This window comes from Colletotrichum scovillei, assembly GCF_011075155.1.
Source record: "Colletotrichum scovillei strain TJNH1 chromosome Unknown Contig00009, whole genome shotgun sequence".
Taxonomy (NCBI): domain Eukaryota; kingdom Fungi; phylum Ascomycota; class Sordariomycetes; order Glomerellales; family Glomerellaceae; genus Colletotrichum; species Colletotrichum scovillei.
Window position 1 is genome coordinate 4676406 of NW_023336267.1, and position 11421 is coordinate 4687826.

Here is an 11421-nt window from a genome sequence, read left to right on the forward strand (position 1 = left end):
CTGGATCGACAGCCTGCAACCTTGTAACGGCACACTTGATGTCTGCCTCAAGTTTACACAATATCGCGAAGCCATATTGAGTCAGACTGTCCAAGCATAAATGAACACATACCTAAGTAGTAGAAGGGTACGTAAAGCCCAAAGTTGCCAACCACATTAGCAAACGCCAGTGTAGAGTATTGGGGGTCGCGGAAGCCATTGAAATCCACAATAGACCAGATGGATTTCACAGGCTTGCGAGGCAGCTTGGGCCGCGAGATGAGAATAGCGATCCCGTAGCATACTAGAGCAATCAGCGCAGCAATCCGCAAAGCCCAACCGAAGCCAATGCGTGGCACAAGATGAGAGAACATGATGGGGAGACAGACTCCTCCTGCACTGCTCCCGCTAGCGACAATACCAATGGCCAATGCGCGTCTTCTCGTAAAGTGCTGACTAGCGAGAGGCAAGGACACCGCTGTGCCAAACACGGCGGTTGATCCAAAGATGACGCCCTGTTGTTGACGTTAGATCGATCTCGGCTCGTCGGGCACTAGTGACCACACGTACCTGAGTGAGGATGAACTGCCAAATGTGGCCCGGCTGGGCGAATGAGACGCCGACGCTGGAGACAATCGCCCCGACAGCTGCGATAGCGTAGAGAATGCTCGGGCTGTATGAATCGGCGAGACCACCGGCGACAGGCTGGATGAGGTTCATAAGACCAAGCTGGAGCGACCCGATGATCGCGATGACCGAGCTGGGGTACCCGCCCAGACTATAGCCGAGGTAGTAGTCCTGGAAGTACCCAAAGCTATTCATGTAGCCAAAGGACACGAAGTAGACGAGGAACGAGCCGGCTACGGTGAGCCAGCCCGCGACGGTGTGTTCGTCGCCATCGTTGCGGTGGGCGGCGTCGTCGCCTCTACCTTCAACCTGTTCAGGGTCAGATCTGGTTTGCATCGTGATTGTAGGGGTTACCTGGGGTTACGAACAGCGCAGTGATGTCGTTGGTTGTTAGGACTGTATTGTCGTGTGGTTCTTTCCCGACGATCTTGAAATTGTTGATGTGATGAAGAAAGGAGTCAAAGTCGCGCATCCCAAGTCAAGGTCTTAATTGTTGTGAAATTTGGCCTCGGTCAGATTTTGTGCAGGGGTCCGATTCCTCTATCGCGACCACTGATAACGCCTCTCGGCCACATCCGCCATCAGCTAACATGGTCCCATTCCCTTTTAGGGTACAGCGAGCATTAGCTACAGCTCCTTGCGATCATGTTTGCAGTAGCCAAAGTAACCCTTCACAGGTCATTCATTGGTGTCATTGGTGTCAAAAGCTTTGGAACTACCTGGGGATGCGTCGCGCTGGAGGGAAGCATTTAAGGAGAACCAACTGAACCAAAGCCAGACCGAGTGTGCCCAAGTTCCCAGATTGGTAGTTTGAATTGAGTTCTCTCAGCTGTCTCTTTTGTCCCGATATTCCAATGTTGTCCTCTTCACCTCGTCTTTGCTTCCGCCGTCTATTGTCATTCCGACTAAAGGGCCAGGCGTGTGATTAATTCGCCACAACGCCAAATAGTCAATAGCAACCACCAATCCCTTGCCCGGATTCCAGACTCTAACGAGCGAGTTGAAATGATCAGCGTCTTAGGAACACACAAAGTAGTTCGATCATGGTATTGACCAATTAAGAAAATGTTCATCCAGGGGCCAAAGTCATTTGGGCGCACAAAAATACTTGATTTGGCTTGAATTTCAATAAACCTTGATTGTTCCTTCCAGAGAAGCAGAACTTCTGGAGTAGAAACATCGCGCAATGTTTGTGTTGTGTACACTATTATCTCTTCATATGTGCTCATCAATCCCATGACCCAAAGTGCTCCCGTATCCAGATGGAAGGTGCATCCCAACTACATGCGTCTGCAGCCAAAGCATGACGAGATCATACATACTCTGCCGTCACCGTGTTGTACCGTTGATCTAGAAGGGGTTAACGTTCGTGTCAAGATGCCTAGTGGAAGGGAAACTCACTATTGTAGAGCAGTGTGTACGTGGTTGAGGCCGAAAGATACACGGCTTCAATCTTACAATTCAGCTCGTAGTACCATTGGCCATCAAGTCCTTGGCGGCGGGAGAGCATGTGCTCGGGAATGTGTCCGACATCAGCCTCGACATGAACGAGCATTGAAACATTCTCATCTCGAGCAACAGGCGCAATTCTCTGGTTGCGATCGGCGTAGATATCCATCTTGATCTTCTTGATGCGGCCTTGACTGACCAGACCGGTCCACACGAATGATGTGTAGAAGGGTTCGTTTTCGGAGACGTTATCGCCGCGTTGGATGAACCACTCCATGGTGTACACCTTGTAGCAACCATCCAAGCCGCACCAGTGTCGCTTGTGTTCGAGATGCTTGTGAAGCTTGGCATCGTACTTGCTTCGCCACTCGGTGCCATAGTGCTTCCGGGCCTTGCGATTCTGCACCTTGACCTGCGTAAGCTTGTCAGGAGATACTTGAGCTAGACCTTTCATGACAGCGCCTTGAACCACTGCCTGCCAAGCATTGGGTGGCTGCATGATTTGGATGCTCTTGTCGATAGCGTTGCGCAAACGCTCCTTGAGATAGTTGGATGCGCCGAAACCGCCAACCAGGAGAATAGCACGAATCGGCACGTTGCTTGCTGTGATCTGGTCTTTGACAAGCTTGATGCACTCGAGAACAACGGGCTCGAAGATGGTTTGGAGATCTGATGCCTTCAAGGCGAAACGACCGCGGTTGATTCCCAGCTCTTTGTTATTCGCCAGACCACCGACTGGAATGGTGTAGGTGTCGTCTGGAGCAGCGCCGAGCGTGAACTGTCGTTTGACCTGTGCACTGTTAGTCAAAGAGCTCTAGTCAAGATACCCTTGAAGGTCAAAGAGTGATCAAGGATATAAGCTTGCCTTCTTTTCGAACTGTTCCATGGCCTCGGCCATAATCTCGTCATCAAATCCGTCTTCTTTGCCCAGCTTAGCCTTTAGAAATTTGGCAAAGCGCATGTTAAGGAATGTCGAGCCGCACAGCGCACCAGATCCTGGAGCAGCCTCTTGGACCTCCAGAATAGGCTTGAGACTGGTAATGGTGTACGAGATCAAGTCCACAGTTCCTCCTCCAGCATCCACAACCACCACAGTATCATCCACCTTGAGCCCATGTGGATCCAGGCCATGCAAGGCATAGATGGCAGCAGCCTCGGGCTCAGAAACAAGATGGATGGGAGCAACAGTGTTGGTAACAGTGTTGAGGCCGGCAGCCCTTTGGCAGGCTTGCTTGGTCTTGTCCTTGGCGAGATCTGACCAGATAGCAGGCACCGTGACAACAAATTCCAACGGGGTGGTATTGACAACCTGCTCTCCGAGCTTCTCCTTCAATGTGTAGATGAGATGGTTGCCCAGGGCAGAGATGTAGTCCGTCACAAGCTTGTCGACATTGCGGCCACCTCGAGCCTCTGAGGAGACAGCTTGACCCATGCTTTGGAGAGAAGGATCGAGATCACTGGAATACATCAGCTCTGCCGTGTCCTATAACATCCGAACTCATTGTGCCGAGACTGAGGTTGATTGGGATTCAAGGTACTCACAGCTTGAACCACTCGACAACTTCATCTTGTGGTGCAGTAACGGGGATTGAAAAGCCCCATTGGATCTCGTCGCCGGCATATCGCAGCTTGGTAGGGACTTTGTCCGAAGATTCGCCCTCGCGGATGGTCTTGCTGATCGGCCAGGTAGTGATGGCAGTCCGTCGATCGGGACGTTGGGTTTCAGCCCATGCTACTCCTGAATAAGTGGTACCAAAGTCGATGCCAACAATGATCTTGCGCCCGCTGACGGACAGCTGCCCAAAGTCAAAGGCGTCCATGACTAGGCGCTGTGTTGCTGCCGGGTGTTGCAGAAGGTATCAAAAGCTGAGAAGCGATAACAAGTGTGTATGGATGTAAGAGGCAGATGCAAGTCGATGATCGGCTGTCACCCACCAGAACAGATCAAAGTCTTGTGATCAGTGTAGTGGAAGCCCTGTCTGTTTCCAAATGAAGCTGTATCCGAGTAGGCTTGACGGACCCGAGAAGAGGGTGAAGAAGATTTCAATTATTCAGGATGGCCTGGTCGCAGTAGAAAGAGGTGCAAAAAGGTAAAAAGGAAAACTTGAGGTGGAAGGAAGGAGGGCGATGTCAGAAGCTGGGCCTCATCAAACTTGATGGAAAAATGTGCTCGGGCAAGGTACGTAGAGGTCAGCAGGCGAAAGAAAATCTGCCTTGATGAAGCTTGGGTGGACTTCTGGGAGGGTGCACGGCAGCAAGAGGCTCTGTCTGAACCTTTTTGGTCTTCACGTCCTTGACGGGGCGTTGCGTAAACGGGTGAGGAAGGAAGTTCCGATTTGCTTGTAGCTCCTTCCCTGGCTGATCGACCTTTCTTAGGCAGGCACGAGCAGGTAGACTTCAGAGGTATCTCAGACTAAGGCACCTAAAGGTAAGGGAGACAAAAAAAAATCGACGCACGAATAAGACTGCACATGAACGAGAGCTATCAATCATTGAATTAAAATAATCAGCCCTCTGGAGAAATCACTGCCTTATCCATCAAGCTTATGCGGGTTCTGACTTCCATTGTCGGACACGTCTGGATGTATCGACATGTCGTATGTCCAAGCGCCGAGATACTCGTCCGGCATGCCATGTAGCTCAGGCACCATCATGAGGCACCTTTCGGTCTGTATTATGCCACTGTTGTTCCAAAGTGTCCAATCCTCACTGCCTCCCAGCATCACTCCAACATGTTGGGCTGTTTCTAGACTACCTACCTCTTGTCGAAGATCAGGATGCCTGTCAAAGAAAGTGACTTTGATGGAGTGGACCGGTACTTCTGAGCACAACCAGGGTGTCAGCCTTAAAGGTACGTACTTCATCAGTGCCCCACCCGCCGTTATCCGCCCCCCACTTGGCGGGGTTACTGAGCAAGCAGCTTCAATGCAGCAACAGTCCTCCTTCACCGAAAGCTGCCTTGCCTCCTGATGGTAAGGTACCAAGACAAGCCCATGAGAAGCCGACTGCGAGCTCAATCAAGCTCCAAAAATGTTCGAGAGACTTGAGGGTGTTCTTCCGGGATTCCTGTTCTGGGCCCAGCCTCAGGATTCATCATACAATGAGGTCTGATGTACCACCTTGAACTTTTGTTTTGGGCTGAGCACGATAGGCGGCATTTCGAGGTACCCAAGGTGCCTGGCCTGAGTATTCAACCTTTGATAGGTTCCTCAAGAAACTAGAATCTTCCTTGTCCTGTCCGTGCAACTTCCCCCAGGCCTCTCCTTCGACAACATCTCATTTCTCCAAGTCATTCTTACTTCTGACGCACAGGTAGACTCGGACCTCTCTTTTCATCCAAACATCTTGTTCATTGTTGCCATTTTGCAGGACTACGTTATGGCATGATGGAGGATCTCAGACAGGTAGACCCGGCTCTTCCGCAGCACCGCGAGGATCACAGCCCACCAAGTCTGGACAAGAGACCCATCGACGTCGATGCTGATGCCATGATCCTCGACGACTCGAGACTTACCTACAGTCAAGCCCCGGGAACTCAAGCAACTGTCACAATAGACCCAGTCAGCTCACACGCGACTTCTGACACTGACACCATGGGCTTCACCAAGGTCGAGATGCCTGCTACGGAGAACGGGCCTCAAAGCAGCGGACCCAGGCAAGCTCTACCCAAAGGCCTCGTTGCCACTCGTTTCAATAACTATCCTGCGTCCAATTCTTCTCGTCATCCTCTATCGCCTTCTTCAACAGTAACATCATCTTCTTTTGTCGAATGCGACCTGATCGACCTTGGTGCTGATATTTCTTCGCCATCAAGGGAGCTTTCCGAGAAAGACGTTATCCCGAATGCACGCGACGGCGGAGACGAGGCAGATTCCAGTGATGACGCATTGCTACGTCGTGAGATCATGGAGCTGCGCTATAGGCTCAAGTCAACAACGGCTCGAGCTGAGATTGCCGAGGAGAAGGTAGAACTAGCAGAGCGGAGGATAGGCGAGATCAAGTCAACCGTAACCTCGACTATTACAGAGATTGAAAAAGACACAGCCCCTCTTGCGTCAAAGATCAATGAGCTCAACACAGAGAACGCGGTTTTGAAAGAACAACTCAGAGATGCCCAATCTCACATCTTTAGCCTTCAGCCCTACCGCAAAGAGCTCACTCCCGAGGAAGTTGGGCGCGTAAGTACCTCCCGAGACACTCAGCGAGATTCGTCTGACAGGCTGGTAGGAATACGATGATCTTGTCGAGGGAATCAGCGATTGGGTTTCCAAGTTCATGGACCCCTATCTAGATGACCATGAAAAGGGGGTCGAAGACCTGATGACGGCTGCCCGCAGGAGGCCTAGCGACGCCCTCAAGTTGAAGCAGGTCATACACCAATACCCTGACCTAGTTCATGGCGCAGTCTTTCCAGAAACGGACGAAGACATTATTATTGCAACCATTATGAGGTTCATCAACGAGAACATTTTCCAAAATATCATGTACGGCTCCATCGCCAACTACGTCGAAGTCCTCAGCTTCGTGGAAACAGCGCTCCAAAATCATGTCGACCCAAAGCGAGGTACCAGCATATTCTTTCAGGATTACCATTGAACCTCTGTACTGATAGCTGATTCATGTTGCAGATCTGTTCGCGATACGAACTTGGACGGCAGAAGCATACAATGCAATCTTGAGCTCCCGCGACTTCAAAGGCTGCCGGGAAAAGAAATTGCGCGAGCTCACAATAGAACTTGCGAGTGTTTTCAAAATATTCTGTCGAAGAGACAAGATAGATTCATTCTTCAGGAACTTTGAACAGATTTGCATCAAGCCCGCAATGCAACTGTACGAGAAGATCCAGGTCTCCACCAACCATTTCTATTTCGACATCAACCCATACATAGTTTGGGGCGCGGACGGCGAGATGCAAACTTCAACCGACTTTCTCGACAACTTGCAAGACCTCGACTGCAAGAACATAGTCCAAAACCGCAAGGCTTTCAATTTGGCAAAGATTGACCCTCCGCCTACTAAAAAGGAGTTATATCACCACCTGCTCAACGTTTGCACTCTTACGCCGGCACTATACATGCGACAGATTGGTCGCAAGGATGTCATCAAGGAACCTCAGCTTGTGCGACGCCAACGGATGCTGGTGGCGTGGGGACCGCAAGAAAAGCGTGACAGGTTCCAGGAGAATGGGGATCGTACGCTTTTGAGCCACCTCTACTACGCTAAGAGCGACCGCGAGAGGCAGGAAGCTGGTGGATGGACAAACTTCCGTTGGGGGGGCTAGGAGACCTGGGTATCTCACACTAATATTCTTCATTCGCTACACTAATTTCGGTGTAATAGCACATTTGCTATATAAGGATTGTCATAGTATGTTCGAATTGCACATATGATGGGACTAGTTTGGCTGATCTACCCATTTGAAAAACAATGGGGACAGTAGAGGGAAACAACCTTTAGGTGCACTTTGTCAACTTAATAGTCCCCCAGATTGCTTCCCATGCGTCATTTTTGTGGAGTAGATTAGTTGAAGCATCACCGCGTCATTGGATAGTTTTTATGAGGTGTCAAATCCACGTTGGCAAGAAGAGGCTAGCACGAGAGCCCTCTCTGGGAGGCTTACGTCCGATGATCGGATATCTTGAGCCTGGTGGAGGCGTTCTAGAAAGAGTTGTACGTTGAATTTCCCATTAATCCGACCGGTCGGTTTACTCTCTGGATGTGAGCCTGAAGCAAGTATAGAAATGCAAGTCAGAAATGTGCAAATGCCTTTGTTCTGTCTTTCAAATGGGCTTAGGCAACTACCTAGGTAAACTTTCAGGTTGGTCTGACTTCGGATCCAAAAAAAAAAAAAAACGGTCGTCTTTGGTACCTGTGAAGTCTGCCCATTGACTTTGGCGGGGTTGAGCGAGGCTTAACAGGTGGCCGCTAAGGACGGGCAACGGGCAGTGACATGCGCTAGCAAGTAGGTCCAGGCGATCTGTGGAGACGTTCAGGTACCTACGGTAGGTACATCTGCCTCCTCCAGAGGTACTTACCTACGGTACGTACACATCGCTTCCCAAAGTGGAAGAAACATTCAAGGCAGGTCCGCCTGGGAGCTGTCTGACCATGGCATGAACCACTTGGACGTCAATCTGGAACTCCTTCCACCTTCAAGGTTCGCCAACGCCCCTCGTTCGGCCTCATCTGATGCCCTTTCAGTTCGTTGCCTCATGCGCCCGCCGTCATCGTTCATTAGGAACGCCATCACAAGGTTGAGCCAAGCTGCGATACATCATATCCCGCCTGGCAAACCGCGAGAACCGCATCACTCTTCTCCCAGCAGCCGCAAGACGTCTGAGTATAGGCCATTGAGCCTGGAATCTGCGTCTTGGTTTCGTCTCCGGAGACACCTTGCCGTTAGAGTCGCCATTCAACGTTCGTCTGGACTATGTACCGTGATCGGCCTCTATTATTTATCCTGTACTTTTGTTGTCAGTCTTTCTGCTCTGATAGGTACCCGTCTCCTGAACCATCCAGCCGCACTGCCAACACGTTGTCTCGTGGCCTTTCTGCATCAGCTCTATGCTCGGACGGCGATGCAAGGTTAAAGGTCCGAGTTGAACTCCAAGCAGTCGGCAGGGACATCCCAGTCAGCTTGCCGCCCTTTCACCATGTTTCGATCTTCCAAGGGAAGATTCACTGGAGCATTTCAACACGATCCGCAAACAACAAACAGCTCGTCAGAGTCCGAACCGAACACGTCCTTGCCCCCCTCCCAATGGCACCCTTCACCGCGTGGGGGACGGCTGAACGATATCACGCAAGAGAGTCATACCACCTCGTCTCTCAGACTCGAGTCTCCTTCTCTAGAGTCGCACACGGAGATCGTGTCTCGTCTTACTACAACCCCTTCGACGTCTCATCTTTTTACTGCGGACTTTCTCGTTGACGGAACTCCAGAGCGCTCCACAGACGCTCCAAAGTTGTCGACGGCGACACAAGTAGCTATTCCCGCAATACGAGACCTGGAAGAAAGCTCTCACCGGCAGCAAACAGATACATCGAACGATTCATCCCCACGATTCGTGCCACATGACGAAGACTTCCCCTTAACGAAGATGTTCGCTCCTCCAAACAGCGGACTGCCACCAAGCTATCATTCCAGCGCAAATCCGTCTCTGGTTGGAGGCTTTGGCAGCGATGGACTCGATCCCGCCCCAGCGTACGATTGGGGGCTGGCTATGGACGTTGACGGATCAAATAACGTGAACAATGAGCAAGGCACATCAGTACGGCGCGTCAGTCACGATCAGCCCGAACCACCGCCTTCCTTGCCAGAGGTTCCACGTCGCGTCGACTACTACCGCGCTATAAGCGCTGATATTTTGGCAGACTTCGACTTTCCACTCCCGGTAGCCAAGTCCATAGCCACGGTAACAGAGGCTGCGATTCCATCTTCCTCTACTCCACCACCACAAAGAGGCTACCGACCAACACCAGCGTCTATTCTTGAGGATTTCGATATCTCTCCGTTTTCACCACAGATCACAGGCGGCAGCTCCAGCACCGCGGCTAGTACTCCACCAGTACTATCGCCGCCCACACGGTCAAGATCAACGTCGAAGGTCGCATCGCTGGCTTCGAACAACCCTTATGTTGAGCTTCTTGAGCAGAAGGAGCAAGCAATGACGGTTGCATTTCTGCGCAGGCAAGATTCAGCATCGGGGTCTCGATCCACGGATCTTGGAGCTGATGATTTCAGGTAAATGCACCCTCAAGCTCGATTGATACTCTTTATCAGCCTTCATCAATGAATTCGGGACTGGGCAACTCAGACTTAACACTTCTCATTGTCAACATTAATGTTTCATTTCAATATTGCTGACGAGTCCCAGTTTCGGCCAGAGATATCACAAGGCAGCAGACACAACAGATATTGTTGTTACAAGGCAAAGGCTACCAGCTAATGACCTGGGCGGTTCTCGAGAATGCCCGATTTGTGCGGAGACAAGAGATATTTCGTCATTTCCTGTCCTCAGTGTGACTCCAACATGTACCCACCCGCCAGAAGCGTGTCTGGAGTGCCTTAAAATGTCCATCAAATCAGACTTGAACAGCAAGTTATGGACGGAGATTCAGTGCCCAGAATGCCGCGAGTTGCTAGAATACGTCGACATTCAGAAGTACGCAGACGAAGAGACTTTTGCCCGGTAAACCTCCTTGACCTCTCTTGCCTACAAAAACACTGACGTTTTCCAAGATATGAGGCTTTGGCTCTTCGCGCTGCCATGGCTGAAGCTGATAACTTCATTTGGTGTACGGCAAATTGTGGCTCGGGCCAACTTCACGATACCGGCGCAGATCAGCCCATTGTGACATGTTTGCATTGCGGTCAGCGATCTTGTTTTAGCCATAACGTGACATGGCACGAGAACCTGTCATGTCAAGAGTATGACGCGCTGCTTCATGACCCAGAAAACTTCCGCTCGCGCATCGAGATGGAGTATGACGAGTTCGACTCGGCGCGACAGGCGCAAGAGGATGCCGATCGGGCAATGGCGCAGGGCCTAATGGCCAAACAACAAGCGGAGATTCAACAGAATGAGGCTAGAGAGCGCGCTGAAAGGGAAAGAGCCCGAAAGGCGGTAGCCTTGGCGAGGAAGGTTGCCGCTCGCCGAAAGGCGGAAGAAGAGCAAAGTCGGGTGACCGTAAGCCGGACAACAAAGCCTTGCCCTGGTTGCGGATGGGCCATTGAAAAGAACTCTGGGTGGTAAGTGCCCTTTTGTAATCTCAGAGCGACAGATGAAGCTAACAAGTACTTGGTAGTTCGCACATGACTTGTAAGTGCCCTCGTTCTTGTATTTCTCATATTTGACCTCCTACCCACCCCTTTCAACTTGGGTGTAGCCGCGTTGTACTTGTCAAACTGAAGCCAACATCATCGTAGGCATCAAATGCCGCTACGAATTCTGTTGGGGCTGTTACTCTACTTGGGAACGGTCGCACAGCGTTCGATGCCGAGGTCTTGGGCCTCTAGTGTCGGCCAGAGAGTGAGCCACGATGCTTGCAGCAAAGCAATAGTTGGGAGGAAAACTCAAGAACTATCTGACCCAGAGACTGATTTCTAGGTTACAAGTGCAAGCACGAGTTCTGCTACGAGTGCGGTGCGGATCATAAGCGTATTTTACTGCTTGACAATAGCATACATAGCGAGAATTGCCGCTTCCATCCGACACATCTCGTCGATTAACAGATGGAGACTCGGAATTGTCCAGTTTTGATGCCCGCAATGGACGTTGGGTAGGGGGCGTGTCTTCAAAGCAGGTAGAGGGGTAGATGGCAGCTGCTTTTGTCCGTCTACCAACAGCATTGACTTGGACAAAT

General features: G+C 51.0%; 3 protein-coding genes across 3 annotated transcripts; 2 read left to right on the top strand and 1 right to left on the bottom strand.

The window, feature by feature from the left end:
* Nucleotides 1-53: 53 nt before the first annotated feature.
* HER10_EVM0006759 (uncharacterized protein) lies at nucleotides 54-4130 on the bottom strand (the record flags this gene model as incomplete). The annotated part of the gene is made up of 6 exons (XM_035476336.1): nucleotides 3598-4130; nucleotides 2921-3512; nucleotides 2008-2845; nucleotides 1929-1956; nucleotides 613-757; nucleotides 54-431 (listed from the first exon to the last, which is right to left on the bottom strand). Exons 1-6 carry the CDS (start codon nucleotides 3873-3875, stop codon nucleotides 54-56), a joined length of 2259 nt encoding a protein of 752 aa, XP_035329522.1. The 5' UTR covers nucleotides 3876-4130.
* Nucleotides 4131-5148: 1018 nt separating this feature from the next.
* Nucleotides 5149-7336, top strand: HER10_EVM0006644 (uncharacterized protein; the record flags this gene model as incomplete). Its single annotated transcript, XM_035476224.1, has 3 exons — nucleotides 5149-6233; nucleotides 6283-6619; nucleotides 6684-7336. Exons 1-3 carry the CDS (start codon nucleotides 5439-5441, stop codon nucleotides 7334-7336), a joined length of 1785 nt encoding a protein of 594 aa, XP_035329506.1. The 5' UTR covers nucleotides 5149-5438.
* Nucleotides 7337-8680: 1344 nt separating this feature from the next.
* Nucleotides 8681-11091, top strand: HER10_EVM0007214 (uncharacterized protein; the record flags this gene model as incomplete). Its single annotated transcript, XM_035476776.1, has 5 exons — nucleotides 8681-9799; nucleotides 9933-10247; nucleotides 10298-10807; nucleotides 10864-10877; nucleotides 10985-11091. The coding sequence occupies exons 1-5, from the start codon at nucleotides 8709-8711 to the stop codon at nucleotides 11089-11091; spliced, it is 2037 nt and encodes a 678-aa protein (XP_035329579.1). The 5' UTR covers nucleotides 8681-8708.
* Nucleotides 11092-11421: the final 330 nt, after the last annotated feature.